This window comes from Seriola aureovittata, chromosome 2, assembly GCF_021018895.1.
Source record: "Seriola aureovittata isolate HTS-2021-v1 ecotype China chromosome 2, ASM2101889v1, whole genome shotgun sequence".
Taxonomy (NCBI): Eukaryota; Metazoa; Chordata; class Actinopteri; order Carangiformes; family Carangidae; genus Seriola; species Seriola aureovittata.
Window position 1 is genome coordinate 12,999,009 of NC_079365.1, and position 16,447 is coordinate 13,015,455.

General features: G+C 40.7%; 2 protein-coding genes across 2 annotated transcripts; one reads left to right on the forward strand and one right to left on the reverse strand.

Moving 5' to 3' along the window:
- Window positions 1-13,983, forward strand: LOC130177106 (sodium- and chloride-dependent neutral and basic amino acid transporter B(0+)-like). Its single transcript, XM_056388557.1, has 16 exons — window positions 1-33; window positions 583-730; window positions 825-956; window positions 2,139-2,288; window positions 2,496-2,610; window positions 2,694-2,826; window positions 3,201-3,341; window positions 3,439-3,574; window positions 3,990-4,082; window positions 4,165-4,290; window positions 4,442-4,560; window positions 4,771-4,870; window positions 5,540-5,649; window positions 5,732-5,899; window positions 6,033-6,120; window positions 13,823-13,983. The coding sequence occupies exons 1-16, from the start codon at window positions 1-3 to the stop codon at window positions 13,981-13,983; spliced, it is 1,953 nt and encodes a 650-aa protein (XP_056244532.1).
- On the reverse strand, window positions 7,159-10,377 carry LOC130187890 (acidic mammalian chitinase-like). Its single transcript, XM_056405838.1, has 11 exons — window positions 10,299-10,377; window positions 10,117-10,146; window positions 9,824-10,025; window positions 9,634-9,690; window positions 9,379-9,544; window positions 8,610-8,734; window positions 8,396-8,519; window positions 8,104-8,286; window positions 7,877-7,996; window positions 7,637-7,775; window positions 7,159-7,561 (listed from the first exon to the last, which is right to left on the reverse strand). Exons 1-11 carry the CDS (start codon window positions 10,321-10,323, stop codon window positions 7,311-7,313), a joined length of 1,422 nt encoding a protein of 473 aa, XP_056261813.1. The 5' UTR covers window positions 10,324-10,377; the 3' UTR covers window positions 7,159-7,310.
- Window positions 13,984-16,447: the final 2,464 nt, after the last annotated feature.

A 16,447-nucleotide genomic window follows, 5' to 3' on the forward strand; every position in this document is an offset into this window, starting at 1 on the left:
ATGTCCAAGGACTCTGCTATTCTTTCTGATCCGGTAGGATACAGTATATGGGTTTTATTTTCACATTGTTACTGTTACGGCCACAACAGAATCATTCGGTTTGACCTCGTGACACATAAATATGGCGCTATACCTATTAAACGAAAATCATTTTGTTTATACATAATTAGGCATATTTATTCATCAAAAATGACTTTTGCTCCAAAACTATAAATGTTTATAAATGTGTTTACTCTTCCCAGATAGCTATCATTCAGTGGATGAAGTTATAAATGAAACACCAGTAAACTTTCCTGCAATCACATGGATACTTTCAGCAGGAAGTGTGATTAATAACAACTATTATTATTGTTATTGTATTTTTCCTGTAGTTACAAGTTAAAATGTCTCCTGTGGAAAATCCACAGCAGTGGATCTTGTTGGTTAGTTTCCCCCATCTTTGGTTGAATTTGTTCATCAGTCAAATCAGCAACTATTTGGTTAGATTGTAAACATGTTAATGGGTGATTAGGCTTAATAGTTGTCATGTTGATTTATACCCGAGACAATATCTTACAACTTGTAAAATTCTTTTTTTTTCAGCAGGGCTCCCGCGTGGCTGATGGTGATGAGAATACTGGGCGTGGAAACTGGACCAACAAGAGAGAATATATCCTCTCTATGATCGGCTATGCTATTGGCCTGGGAAATATCTGGAGATTTCCATATATAGCCTATAAGAATGGAGGAGGTGATTATTTGGCATCAGTGTGTAGAAAATCACTTTTGATAACACTGTTGTAAAAATGAATATCCTGAAAACTTACTTCTATCTCTGTGAGCAGGTGCATTTCTCATTCCTTATTTCGTGACATTGTTTCTCTGCGGAATCCCTTTTTTCTTCCTGGAAAACGCCATCGGTCAGTTCTGCAGCCAAGGTCCAATCAACATGTGGCGAGCAGTGCCGATACTGCAAGGTGAGCCTGAAAGAAGTACTGCTAAACAATCCCACACTGAAGACCGAGATATTAAATGTGACTGCCATTTACTGTTGGTAAACATTTAAATCCTCAAAATCAGAAGTAGAATCCAAATGTGAGAGATTTCCATAAATTTATGAAATTATTGTAAAAAGATAGATAGATAGATAGATAGATAGATAGATAGATAGATAGATAGATAGATAGATAGATAGATAGATAGATAGATAGATAGATAGATACATAGATAGATAGATACTTTATTTTAAAAAAAGGGCTGCAACCACTGTATCAGTTATTTTTATTGTTGATAAATTTGTTGATTCTTTAAATGAAGGAAATACTCACATTTGAGAAGTTAGAACTGTAGAATTTGGTAATTTTGATTATATCTCTGTGTTACTAGTTACTATTAGTACTTTTTACTGCCCTATATTGATCTGACCTGCAATTTACTCATGACTTTGCAGAGTAAGACTTTGCAAACTTTCTGCCTATCACTTAAAAGCAGTATCGAGTTAGGGCTCCTTGTCATGTTTCAGATATCTAAGTTGATAGCAGTTCCACCAAAGAGACATTTCCCCTTTAGACTTTTCACATGGTCATCACACATACACATATATATATATATATATATTACAAAAGCAGATAAAAGTCTTAAAGGAGCCATTTGTTCATTTTGCCATCGCTACATAGCCAGTGTTAGTATCAACAGAGCCTACCAGTCTTGCCAAAAGCTTAAGCTGTCGTTGCACTTACAAGACAAGAGGTTATAATACACCCTCTGAGCACTTCTTATTCAGGGCAGACTGCACGCTACAGTGACTCGGTATCGGAAAGTGACGAGATAGTCCAACCAGGCTGGGGCTTGCTGGTTAGCATGCTAACTTCAGTAGAAGAAAAGAAGTGACAGAAATAGAAGCAAAACAAGATGGTTGCTTTACACCGCTGGAGACAGCTCTTTCTGAGGAAAGGAATAAAGTTAGATGTTGAACTCATAACATTTGTTTTAGACTGGTAAGTAAATAACGAAATTGGCTAATGTTGGCAAAACTTACAAATAGGTTCAATTATATGATTGTTTCAGGATCAGAAAAGATACGAGAGAGAGAAAATGACAGTTTGTGATTTCAGAGCTCAGTGGGGTCATATTGCACTATAATCTGTTATCTTCCTCAGGTGTCGGCTTTTCCATGGTTGCGATGAACACATTTGTGTCAATTTATTATAACGTTATCGTCGCCTACAGCCTGTACTACATGTTCGCCTCCTTCCAGTTTCCTCTGCCGTGGTCCAGCTGCTTCAGTAACTGCAGCACGATGTCAATAGGTGCTGTTTTTTATTTCCTATTCTTGTGAAGGGGTGTGTGTGCAAAATATTCTCACAACTATTTAAGAAGTGCAGTTCATTGTCTTTTATTTGTATCAAGCAGGATAGACTCATGTAATGTAAACGCTTCTTGGGATTTAATGCTTGTATACACCCATAATATAGACCGATATTTTAAACAAGCCATTCACCTCTCTCCTTTTCTAGTGTCTTGTAGTGTAAATGGTGTTTTAGTGGCCAACTGGACTCAGGAAAACACTACTTGTCCTTCATCTGACATGATCACAGCTTCTGTGCGGAGTCCAAGTGAACAGTACTGGGAGTAAGAATCACACAAACAAGCACAAATTTACACACACTTGTCATACTGCAGTGTCTGTACAGCCAGATGTCTCTCCTCCTCAGTCTCGTGGCTCTGCAGAGATCCAGTGGTCTAGATGAAACAGGACCAATAGTTTGGCACTTGGCCCTCTGTCTGCTGCTGAGCTCCATACTTGTTTCTGCAGCGCTCATCAGAGGCATCAAGTCATCGGGAAAAGTACGTCATCAACCCATTCATATTCATGTGTCTCTGTTTGTGAAAAATAACAGAAAATTACAGTACCATGAATCTGAGTCATTAAACACCACATTCATTCACAGCTGCACAGAAATACAGAATACATCTCCCACTTTGAGAATTCAGACATATTAATCCTTGAATTTCTGGTGCTGTGCAGGAACAAACACTACATGCCATGGTTCATACATTCATTTGGTTAAGCAGTGGTGATATGGTACACCATATGCTAAAGACAGGTTGCTTATCCTGCTCATTGTACTTGTAGCAACTTTACATCTCTTTTCTATTTTACATCACTTACATTTCTCTCACAAGTCCATTGAATGACTTTGAGACCTTTTTCTCTCCAGGTTGTGTATTTCACAGCTACGTTACCGTATGTGGTGATTTTGATCCTGCTGATCAGAGGTGTGACACTGGAGGGAGCGCAAGATGGGATCGAGTTCTACATTGGTTCACAATCCAATTTGACTAAACTAACGGAAGCACAGGTAGGAGCCCAGCTATCCCAGTGTAAGACATTACAAAAGTAGGCATACATTTGCAAAATATGTCATAAATCACTCTTGAAAATATGGTGTGTTTTAGGTCTGGAAAGATGCAGCGACTCAGACTTTTTTTTCCCTGTCCATTGCATGGGGTGGTATTGGGACCCTTGCTTCCTATAACAACTTCCACAACAACATGTTTCTGGATTCAGTTGTTATAACCCTCATTAACCATGGTAGGAAAACACCATTTCAGTTGAAAGCAAGTTTGTTTATTTATTTTTGCAGCTTCACTATTGAGAAAAAAATATCATCTAAGTATTTCTATTAAATATTCAATCCACTATGTATACATCTTGAAAATTCCTCACTTAGGCGTTACCAGGTGGTAGTATAAAAAGAGACACCGTGGAGCCACTGCAGTCCAGCGGGTCCACTGGTCATTATAGCTGATGCTTTCATTTTCTGTAGTAGACAAAAGCCTTGAGGAAATGGTTTGGGTCTCACCCTTTTACACAGGAAGCTCTCCTCGGGTCGAGTAGCTTCATCCTGGTTACCTGACCAGGTACATATAAAGCCCCAATATGTGTGAAAAAGAGCATATTATCTTTATATTGATTAGGCTATGTGACTGTTTTCAACCCCTCCCAGGCAGCAGTGTGTTTGCAGGCTTTGCCATTTTTTCAATTTTGGGTCATATGGCTCACATCTATGGAAAGCCAGTTGGAAAAGTGGTGAAGGAAGGTAAGAAACCCATAATACCACTGAATCTTAAAGAATGAGAGCTGTATGTTCTCTGATGTTTTGGTTTTCTGTCTTCATTCAGGGTTTGGACTGGCATTCATTGCATATCCAGAGGCTCTGGCTAAGCTTCCTGTTTCCCCTCTGTGGTCTGTCCTGTTCTTTTTAATGCTTTTCATAGTTGGCCTGGACACTCAGTTTACACAAATAGGTGAGATTGTGACTTACCAGTGGCTTTGATGTCATACCCTGCTAACTGGCATAAATCTAGAAACTTAACTGAACCAATAGGATCTGTAGAAAAAAATCCCTGTTTACCATTCAGTTGGCTCATCGATTCTCATCCCTCCTCTTGTCGTTAGAGGTGATAACCACCTGCTTGTTTGACGCCTTCCCTGAAATCTTCAAATCCAAACGGGCCGTACTGACTATAGGGACATGTGTCATCGTCTTCCTCTTGGGCCTACCATGTGTCACAAGGGTACAGTAGGTCTGCCAACACTGACTCTATTACCACTGTCTGATATTGTTACCACGATGACCTATAGTGCCTCTGTGTGTGTGTGTGTGTGTGTGTGCGTGTGTGTGTGTGTGTGTGTGCGTGTGTGTGTGTGTGTGTGCGTGTGTGTGTGTGTGTGTGTGCGTGTGTGTGTGTGTGTGCGTGTGTGTGTGTGTGTGTGTGTGTGTGTAGGCAGGAATATACTGGGTAACTCTAATCGACCAGTTTGCTGCCAGCTGGATGATGCTTATTGTGGCTTTCATAGAGGTCATTGGCCTCTGCTACATATACGGTAAATATAAATGACAGCTATCCTGATATGTAAGTGATATTTGATACATTAAACTTTACAACTTGTTTCATTAACTTGGCTGTATTTACTGCATGCATGACCATGTATACCTATGTGCATGACATAGTCAGTGTCAGCAATGTTCCTAAAGCTTCAGCCAATTAAGGGCCAGGCAAATCACTGCCTGTCATAGGTCAGTCTGTCCTACTGGGTGCGCATGGCTTGAATAAGTTGTTAGCTTAGTTATCAACCACTTTAGTTACCCAAATTAGCTAAATTTTGCTGGTTAGTTATTACAGGACAAGGCTGTCGATATGCTTATGAACCGAAACCAACAAAGCCATGTTTCTCACAACTTTCTGACCTCAGCTGGACACTGTAGTTTTTAGCAAGCCTTACTCAAACAGGAGTAAAACATACATTTGTTGGGGACTACTTTCCGCTTTGGCTTTGGTGTGGTAGTAAGTATTTATGGAAGCAGGACAGTGTAGGTAAGACTGACTCGAAATGTACAACATAGAATATCATCAGAATTAATGGAAAAAGAAATGGCATTGTTAACACTTTGGCTAGCAGTTGACTGAGTGACTGATGTAAGCTTAAGAATCAGTGAGACAGCTTTCTTTTGCCCTCAGTTGTGCATGTGCTTGTTCGTCTCATGCATTATAGGAGGGAACCGTTTTATTGAAGACATTGAGATGATGATTGGAAATAAAAGCTTCTGCTTCTGGCTGTGGTGGAGAGCATGTTGGTTCTTCATCAGTCCCTGCATCATTCTGGTGATTACAACTTCAATTTTGTTCTTTTCTTTTACATTGTTGAAGAAAATGCAACCTGTAATACATTTACTTCATTGTCTAGGTGATATTGTTCTGGTCTCTGATAAACTTTGCCCCCCCCACCTATGGACAAGTCCACTATCCAGCCTGGGGCTTGGCTCTGGGTTGGTGCATGGTTGCAGCCATCCTCATCTGGATCCCTGTTGTCGCTGGTTACAAGCTGATAAAAGCAGAGGGAAGCCTCTGGAAGGTGCATTTGTTGTCTCCTATAAAACAAGACACATTTACAGCAGGCTGAGATTTTTACTTCTGTAGAGGCAGTGATGCTCCACTAAGCGTGCACCCATATTCATGATCTTCTATTTGTGCCACACCTTCCACAGCGTCTGAAGTTTTTGTGCTCTCCTTCAGAGGATTGGCATCCCTACCTGGACATCCATCGAGGAGAACGCTACTCAAAAGAACGCTGCCGCCAGCAAAAAGCAGTTTCAACAAACGATAAACAAATGTAAATGTAACTTCCAGTTCATAACACTGATTTGTACTCTTATGATTTACAGATATGTTACATATAACACTGTATTGTTGGTTGGTCTGATTAGGTCCGTGATTCAGAAGGAACAATGTTAAACAAAATGCTAAACTAAGACTGTAAGTTGTAACTGTAGTTTGCCTTTGAGTGCTAAAAGCTCCTCTTGTTTTCATTCTCTCAAGAGCTCCATCTGGTGGACATCAGGCCCCTAAAACACCAGCAAATGCTACTCAAAATAACATGTGACATCCACAGTATAGTTTTAAATCCATGTTTAGATTTACATATGTGTGTGTTAAACTCTTTGGTAACAGGAATACATTTATATTATAATATATTTATATTTTAAAGGGAGAACTGTGAAGGTGATATCGGGATTTTAACTCTTGAAATACAATGCCTTTATTCCTTTGCTTTATTTCATCCTCCTTCTTTTGTCATGGTTTTATCTGCATTGACAATTACTGCAAGAAGAGTGAGTGACATCACGACCATCAAGAGCAGAAAGTGTGCACAAGTTGTGATGTCTACCAAAGAGTTGGTTACTATGTGCTGCCTTAGTAGGGCGCCCAAACTTTTGCACAGCCACATTTTTAATTTTAATTTATTTCTACTTTTTAAGTTCAGGAAATAAAAAGTAACAATGCATTAACACTAGAAGGCTCATTTTCCACGTCTGTTAGCTGCAAGGGCTGTATTTACTTCTTTTCACTTCAAAAATCACCAAAATATATGGACTTTGCTCAGGGGTGCCCAAACTTTTGCATACAAATGTGTGTCCTAGGTGTCAGAACTTTCTTGCTGTGTTTCTCATGCAATATACAGTATAAGAGAAGTGAACAGGTGAAGAAGTGTTTTTTGCAGCTCATGTTTGATATTTGTAGTTGATCATCGATGGATAATGTATTTTTTCTTTGCTCATTTGTGGTTTTATGATTTTGAAGAGAAACATACATGAGACACACAACCATCAGAGATTTGATTTTGTTGCTTATTTATTCAGATTAAATCAATGAAGTGTTTCAGAGCTGTTCTTGGATGGGCCTTAGCTGGATGGTCTGATGTTACATGATAGTTGACCCAACTCCTAAATTAAGAACAACCTGTATAAAGTTCTGCTGTGGATCATTTAAGCCCAGTTGCAGCACTTGCAGCTAGTGTCGAACACCAGGCCGACGGCGCAGTGCTGGACATAGGTTTGTCCCTGGTTGCACTCATAGAAGTGGTTCTTGTTGGTTGGGTCTGGGTAGACTCCGTTAGACTTTCCAGCGCAGAAACCAGATCCTGTGCTGCTGCCACCACTGCTGCCGCCACCGCTAGGCTGGGGCTGAGCCTTGGTTGGAATGATTGGAGGCAGGGGCTCAGGACGAGCACTGCATGCTGAGGAGAGAAATGAAAGATGTTAAGAGATTGAAACATTGTCATGTGGAATGAGGAATTGTGGCTCATACATACCAGACCCAGTTCCGAGGCCACTCTTGAGGGTGTTGATCAGAGGGTATTTTCCCTGGCCACAGAAAGTGCCGGTGAAGTCATCCAGATCCAGACTCCACACCATGGCTCCACCAAAACCACTCTGCTTCAGCCACTGAATCTGCAGAGTGGATGAGAGGTGAAACCAAGTGTTAACTACAGCGAAAAAAACAAAACAAAAGTTGGGGACATGAATGTGACTAATGATATCCAACTTCTTACCTTAACCTGGAAGCTCTTCACATTGTCATATCCAACCCAGGTACCCTGGTGGTAGGCGTATGGCACATCCTGGACGGAGTCCCAAGCCTGGGTGGCTCCCTGCTTCAGGAAAGTGCAGATCTGGTGGCAGGGAGAAAATTAAAGTTAAGGATCTGCACAATACATATACATATGTTGTCCTGTCTTACCTATGAATGCATATAGATTCAGAAAAAAGAAGCACCTACCTCATAGTAGGCCCAGAAGCCGGTCTGACGGGTGAAAGGTCCGGCAGGTCCAGGTCCACTGGCGGGGGCTCCCACAGCTGTGTTAGAGGAGGCCAGGCGGAAGGTGTGGCCATAGGTGGGGAAACCAACCAGCAGCTTCTCAGCTGGGACACCGTTGCTCTTCCAGTAGTTCATGGCATAGTCCTATACATGAGAGAGTCCAGACCAGCATGAGCATCTTGTTCCTTCATGTCATTTTTATTCATTTACAGCAGGAGCAAATTGTAATACAGAAACATAACGATTCACTCACCACATTGAAGTAGATCATGGATCCCTGGTCAGCGGGGCCCTTGTACAGAGGACTGTTCTCTCCAACGTTGTGCTCCCAAGAACCATGGAAGTCATAGGTCATGACGTGGAAGTAGTCCAGAACACTGGCAAACAAACACGTGGATCAATGTTAATTGAGAGCTGTGCACTGTGTAGCAAATGTGAGGCTATGTAAAGTTTGCACATGCACTCACGAGCCAATCTGGGCCATCTGGTATCCAGAGTCAATGGTTCCCTTTCCAGCAGAGACAGCAGCAGTCAGCATCAGACGAGGACGGTTGGTCTTCTTGCCCTCAGCCACAAAGGCGCTCATCAATTCCTACAGATGGGTGACGGGACAGAAACGGTTACAGTTGCTGTATGACTGTTTGTTTGGTTTTTTTGCTTGGTTTTTTTGTTTTAAACTGAGAAACACTGAACTCAAAGACTCCTAAAAGTAAGTGCTCTCACCGGCTGTCACCATTACTGCAATGACAGACGTCAACTGAACACATTTACAAGAACACTGAAGGCAGAGCTGTTTGGGTAAATCATGGTCATGACAGATTAAGGTAGACTGCATGAATGTAAACAGTGATCTGAGATTGGTCAGGACACACACTTAAGAAAAAAGCTGCTCAGAATGAGACCAAAACATAAAGATTTAATATTAATGGAAATACGTAAAAGTAAAATGTATTTAATGGAGCAGAGACCTCTTTCTACAACTACTTGAACTTTCTACTTTGTTGTTGGAGCAGCCGAGAGCAGCACGGTGCAACAAAGACAGCTGTCTGTTAAAACTGGACTGATTTAATTAAGAGGTTTAAGTTTTGTAGAATATTTCATTGGCATTTCATTGGTGTATTTTCATAATATAACCAAGTCTACAGGACTTCCTGGATAGGTTAAAGTGTTATGTTTCTACTTCTGCCCACAACCCAGATTCATCACAGCCAGAAACTGAATATCAGTATCACCGACCTGGACCAGGACAGTGTACAGCTCCTTATCCTGAGGTGGGGAGCCACGAGAGCCAGGGTACTCCCAGTCGATATCCAGACCGTCAAACTGATACTGGCGCAGGAATGTGATCACGCTGCTGATGAAGGTCTGACGATTGGCAGCAGTGGAAACCATGGCTGTGAACCTGGAGACAGGAAAACAGTCAGAGCGCTCCTACCTGTGGTACAAGGTCCTCATGGCGAGAGTGTTCAGCCTCATTTCATCACTACTTACTTCTGAGTACCGAAGTTCCATCCTCCGATGGCCAGCAGAGTCTTCAGGTTGCTGTTCCTGCAAGCAACAACAACAATATTTCTTTAAACTCTCTCACTTAATTCATGTGTGTGTGTGTGTGCATGCTTATGAGTATTGTAATGCGTGTTCACATGTGCTGGAGTCACTGTGAGCATTTGAGTGTACTCACTGGTTCTTCAGGGCCTGGAACTGTCCATAGAGTTTCACATCATCCCACTCGTAGGTCTTGATCATATTGTTGTCCATTCCAGCAAAGGCATAGATGAGGTGGTCACAGAGACATGGGTCAATGTTGGTGGGGAAGTACTTGCCTGCTCCAGGACGGTACTGTCCCCAGTTAGTGAAATAACAGGAGAGGATGTAGGATGATCCTGCAGCACATGGAACAATTTCTCTTAAATTATGTTACCAAATACATTTACACATTCATAGCAACACTGAGTGGATAAGGGATGTAATTACCTAGCTGCACGTGCAGCAGGAGTGCCAGTCCTGCAGAGAGAAGAGATAGAGTTAGAGAGGGTGAAGATGCAATAGGTTGAGCAGTTAATGAGGATTAATCTCCATTATTAAAAGATGAAATTAAACTAAAATGTGCACTAACAAAGTTTGAAAAGATTCTGTGAGCAAGGAGCTCAGCTTACCGACGCAGACGAGTAGCTTGCCCATGTTGCCTCTGTACAACAACCTGAGGTTCTGCAGAGTCTTTTATACTCCGCAGGTTCTCCCCATATCTGCGATATCTATAAACTATATTTGATGAGGTCTGACTACTCAGCAGAAGTGAAAAGTCAAACTTGTTCATTTGTTTGGTCAAGACTGATAACCTTCATTTGCCTTTTGATAATGATATGATCCAAAAATAAATTAGATATTTTCAAGGTTATTATAGTTGGCAGAGCAATGTATGCCTGTGTCGCTGTGTTGACTTAAAACCAAGTCAAATATCAAATGTTCACACATTGGTTTTCACTGTAGTGACTGTAACTTTAAATGGTTGAGGAATGTTTAAAAAAATTGTGCGTAACAATTTTTTATGAATGGTCCTTATGACGTAAGACCATTTCCACCATTTTCCGTTTACAGAAGTTCTTTGATAGTCATGTTTACTCAGGTCTCTGCTTCATGCCTTATCGTCCTTAGATGTGGTTAAAATCAGTTATTATTGTTAGGTCTGTTACTAAAACTGGGAGAAGCTCTCTGTCCTTTCCTGTCCTTGGATGTGGACCAGCAGTTTGGTGATTATTATGTGATGTGGATTGAAAAATTAGTCTTACACTGACTGTGCCATCACTCTAAATTTTCATTAAGATACACTAACTGTTTAATGTTGGGCACTCAAACCCACCAATTATGCTCCATCTGTGAAATTCCATATTTTGATCTACAAAAAGTTAGAGGTTTATCTATCATTTTTTAGCACTCAGTCCCTTAGAAGGGTAAAACTCACCTTTCTAGAGGGTTTTACCGTAAGGTGAGAACAGAAAAGTGCTAAAAAATAAAGTTATTAACAAACCAAATCTGTGTTGTACTTCAGAAAGAAACAGGGCCAGACACACATAGAAATAAACTATGTGCATAAAGTGAAACATGGTGTATTTCCCCTTGTCTTTGAATATCCATAACAGAGGTGAACAATTTAATACTAGATAAAAGGGCACTCTGAATGAAGTACACTCTTAATTAATAACTACAAAAGGGCTTAAAGATATGATTAACTCAATTATTCAGTTTATTTGACATCATTTCTATGAAGTTAAAAAACATTTAAAAGGAAACAACTACAGAGAAAATCAGAGAGAAACTAATTTCAGATGACGCATGTATATCTTGTGGGTGTGAGTCACATTATAAGACAGGACATATTGTGTGATAAGGTCCAACAGCACCCTGCCTCACATTAATGGCTCATCATATCTGGGACCTGCCCAGCACAACCACAGTCTTCTGCTGGTCACCACTGTTACACTGGAGTTACGTGTTGACTACTTTTCAAGGACGCCATCGCTGTGAGTCAGGATTTGAAAAAAGTTAGTAATTAATATCACATTTCAACCTGTCACAGATTGAAACTAGCCCACCCTTTCTGACACATTCACACTTATTTCTGGCTTTTGTTATGTAGTGCATATATCTCAGCGTGTATGTATTTCTGGATCTTTGGCTGATCTTTAGCCTGGTTTTTGATGAATCAATAAAAACCCAAACAAGCTGAATCACACAAGAATACTGCAGATATGCTAGTGGCTCTGTGAGGCTGTTCTAAGCAGCACTAAGCTAAAGTCAGCATGCTAACATGTTCACAATGTCAATGCTTACATCATGTGTAATGTTTCCCGTGTTCACCACCTTAGTTCAATGTTTAACTTGCTAACATTCACCGCTTAGCACTAAGCACAAAGTCCAGCTGATGTTGACATATAGTTCTGCTGGCATTTGGTCATATAGTAAAGTATTGTTCAAATCTTTGACCTGCTGGTGGCACCAGAGGAAAAGTCAGGGGAGTTGTTAAAGTTAATTCTCATAAATGTCTGTGCAAAGGTGTTGACAATCTATCTTGTATAAAAAGTTGTGAGATCATTAAAGTCATTAGGATTGATTGATTTCAGCATCTTGAATATCTGCACCAAATTTCATGTCAGTCCATTCAATGTTAGATATTTCAGTCTGGCACAAGGCGGTGGACCGACCAACGCTGCACTCACTTGGTATTCACTCTAAATATAATTTGATAGTCGGCAGTTACGTATCGTCTCTGCGTGATAAACACAGAGTGAAAAACATCAAACTATTGCACGAGAGTTTCAGCATCAAGCTAATTCAACATATACTGAAGGCTAAACTGTTTGTTGTCATTATCTTATTTGGTTGCTCCACTGTTGCATCATTACTCATATGGCAATGTGTTGTGAGTCCACTTTTTAAAGAACTTCTCTTTTTAATTTCAACAACATCTACTTTACCAAACTTGCTGTAAATGTCACTGGTGAGTGGGACATCTCAGCTAGGTTTTCATCTAAGGCCACATAGAAGTTTCCCTTTGGGGTTTTACATTTTATGTCAGCTGAACGTATTTGAATGCATTTAGCAACATTTAGCAAATATGTAAAATAATATACCGGCCTGTAGATGATGTTTTTGTAAGAACATGAGCAGAGTGTTAGACGCACTGCCAGGTCTCACCACCAGAGAGAGTCAATAAGCTGTGTCGAGACCAGCTCCATTTTGTACAAGCTGCTGAAGAATGAGACACTATTTATCCTTGGCTCCGTTTAATTCCCTCTTCAGTCATGTCATCTGCTTTTCAAAGTGATCAAAACCTTCACGTATGCTGCAATGGAAACTGGTCTTAACCTCCGAAACACCAGATTTTGTTCTTTATTGCTCTAGAGATAAATTATATTGAACTTATTGAACCTCAAATGAAACTCTCTGTTTCTGTCTCTTTCACTATGGCAACGACAGCAGAAAAAGACAGACCTGTTGCCATCGCCCACGCAATACAAACAGCCGCATACCACACACACACACACACACACCATGCACACACACAAAAAAACACGCACTGTGAGTTAATTGAAATGTGACACAAAGAATTTATGAGTAATCATTTTCAATCCTGTTGTCTTTGTGTTGTCCGTTCTGTTGGAGGCACAGGATGGAGCCACTGAAATGAACCCATCTGCACTGAATACTGAAGCTCTGTAATTATAACACATTCATTTCTATTTTCAGGTCTTTCCCAGCAGGGGAACTGGTGTGATTAAGTTGTACAATTAGCAGTCGCTCTCTACAGCGTTATGTGTGGTTTATTCTTGATTCTGTGAACTTCCTCAGAAATGTAGGAATGGATATTTAAGGTGCACCATTAGTAATTAGGCATTGGTGTTTTTCTGTTCTGTTTGAGTCAGGTAGAATTAAAATTGTACATACAGTATGATATCACTGCACATATTGAAGAAAAAGTGAATACAGTGCAAAATGTGAAGGGGCATTCATTTCCCTCCATCTATCTCTACTCCCTCCCCCTCCACCCCTCCCACATAATGCTGGCTTCTCAACAACCCGTTGCTATTAGATACTGCTGAGCTCGTCACCATGGCAGCAAATTCTCAATCATTTTCTCTCTGCCATGTTTCGATGTGCTTCGATGTGCACACACACACATACACGTTTAACTGTAATGTGGCAGGCTTGTCCTTGAGTCCTTCAGTGTTCCCATGTCCAGCCGGGGAACAGTCCACCTGTGAACAGAATTCAAATGCTGAGACAGGGAAGGGATGCTGTGCCAGTTTCACACGCAACCTGTTAGGATATCATGTGCCATAATGTGCTGTCATGCATCTTGTGTGTGTGTGTGTGTGTGTGTGTGTGTGTGTGTGTGTGTGTGTGTGTGTGTGTGTGTGTGTGTGCAAGCTTTTTTCTGATAAATGAGTCACGTTCCTAAAGTTGACAGAGTGACAAGCTCGATTCTGTTTAGATATACAGGAAACAAAGAGTGAATTTATTCATAATATCACTGAATTTGACTCAGGACTTTGACTCAATGTCAGCTGGAAACACACTCAAATATTTGGCACATGGTGTAAGAACAGTGTCAGTGTGTGCATCACCACTGCTGCAAGAATGATATACTTTACCTCTACTTCTTATTCTTAAAATATGACTCACACTGTGTGAAAACAGATTTACAATTTGAAACATAGTTCAAACTGTAAAAACTAACTTAACTACAGCACCATACATTATACTGTATCTTCAGCCACATTGCAAAAGGAGAGTGCCAACAAAGACTTTAACACCAGACATGACTTGAATTTTCACATCTTCTGTAAACGTCCCAGGCAGCTGACGTCAGCCCATGGAGGATGAAATGAACACAGAGAAAGAGAAAGGTGAGACGGAGAGAGAGAGGGGACATGAAAGACTGAGGAGTGAGAGATAGGAGGATAAGCAGAGCTGATTTTCTTTCTCCAATAAAAGCAACAACCCCCCAGTGTTGCTATGGCGACCTCATCTCGCTCCCTTCCTTTCAGCGAGCTACCACTTATCCTTGCTGCCTTTCAGTCAGCAGGGCATGTGGGTGTGTGTGCTTTTGTGTGTTGGCTCCTGAATGAATCAAGCAAATGAAGGGGAAAGCCATTAGAGACCAAGTCCAACTGTTTCTCACACACATGCACACATGGACATGTATGCACACACACAAACACACGCAGTACACATTAATATAAGCCCTCAAGCTGCAAACATGCTTTACACTAATACGTTAGCTGACTTCTCTTCTCTTCCTTTCTTCACATCCTCTCTTTTCCTGCTCTCTCGTCTCACAGTGTATTCTGCAGTGGCTCTCTATCCTCATTTTCTTTCTCTCACAACCACTCTGGCTGATTTTCAGTAACCACACACCCACTCAATACACACACACACACACACACACACACACCCTCCCTCCCACTACTTTCTGTAAATGTGAACTCCAATGAAAAGAAAAAGGACATGGATGAATAGGGAGCTATAGCAGTCCTTGAAATCAACTTGAAATCTGAGTATTAGTGAAAGGCAACTTTTAGTAGTTACACTAGTCTCAGCTGATCTTCACACAGTCTGCTGTGTCTCACCACTGACATATTTTTCATCACTGACCAGTTTTTCCATACAACGTACCTCAGTTCTCTCTTTAGAAGCACTTAATGTAACAATCTCTCTAAGTGGTCAAATAAAAAATGTATGTTCTCATGCAAGTTTGTGTCCGCTGCCAGCATCGTTTGACCCATAAAGACTGGATGTCGTGTCATTTCACACTGTCTGAATGTTTAATCATACACACATCAAATAAAACTCTTTGAATTTTTTCTTTTATTGCACCACTTTGAATACATTTGCAGCAATCAGTAAATGATCATGCTTAAAAAACAAAAGAAAAAAATGGATTGTTTCGGAAATGGGAAATAATTAGCGACGTTTTATTGATTCGCACGACCTCAGGACTTTGTCACTCTGTTTGTGACTTCCTCCTTTGATCACATGATAACCATCACAGCCACTAGAGGGCTTTATCACTTGAACATAAACAATCTCTAATTCTCTGAGAGAGATTTCATATAGCCAGCTGATACTTTTATAATTGTTGTTGTGTATAATATTATAATTAATAGTTAATATTGATTATAGCAGCTTTAAAAATCATTGGCCAAAACCACAATTCTGTGTTGGGACCTGTCAGATTCATGACAGGTGGCAAAACTTCAGACTTAGTACAAACTGATTTGGGAACCACTGTGAAAAACACCTAAGTTATGCTGTTTGAGCTGTCTACCTCACCCATCATCCTATCACTGCATTTATCTGACAGTCTGCTTCAGGTTTGCAGGTCACATTTACTCTCAATACTTAAATGTTATTCACTGCTGTAACTGCAGGTGCAATTTGCACAAACCTCCACTTCAGTCTGCACCTGCTTTACACCATTCGTATGAAGTGTGGAGTGTCTTTTACTTCCAAGTTAAAACCCACAGGGGATTACTTACAATGCTGCATGCACGCTATTTATCATGTTACTGCCGAATTGCCGCAGCCTGGAGCGATCCACAGAGTAGAGTTACACCTCCATTCCACCACAGTCAAACTGTATTGCCTTCTCCATTTCTTTAATGCACAGCCAAAGTAATGACATGAGTTCTTCCTTACAGAGCTATGGTGAGGTTATTGGAAATGTTTACATGCCGCAGTAAGTCTGAGAGACTTTCATTGTCTGGACACATACTGGGCTAAATTAGTTGCCAGCACCTGTCAA

Coding starts and splice junctions, on each gene's coding strand:
- LOC130177106 (XM_056388557.1), top strand. CDS start 1: ATGTCCAAGGACTCTGCTATTCTTTCTGATCCG. Junction 957..2,138: donor AGCAGTGCCGATACTGCAAG/GTGAGCCTGAAA, acceptor TATCTTCCTCAG/GTGTCGGCTTTTCCATGGTT. Junction 3,342..3,438: donor CTAAACTAACGGAAGCACAG/GTAGGAGCCCAG, acceptor GGTGTGTTTTAG/GTCTGGAAAGATGCAGCGAC.
- LOC130187890 (XM_056405838.1), bottom strand. CDS start 10,323: ATGGGCAAGCTACTCGTCTGCGTCG. Junction 10,147..10,298: donor CAAGCTACTCGTCTGCGTCG/GTAAGCTGAGCT, acceptor TTCTCTCTGCAG/GACTGGCACTCCTGCTGCAC. Junction 8,735..9,378: donor TGTACACTGTCCTGGTCCAG/GTCGGTGATACT, acceptor ACCCATCTGTAG/GAATTGATGAGCGCCTTTGT.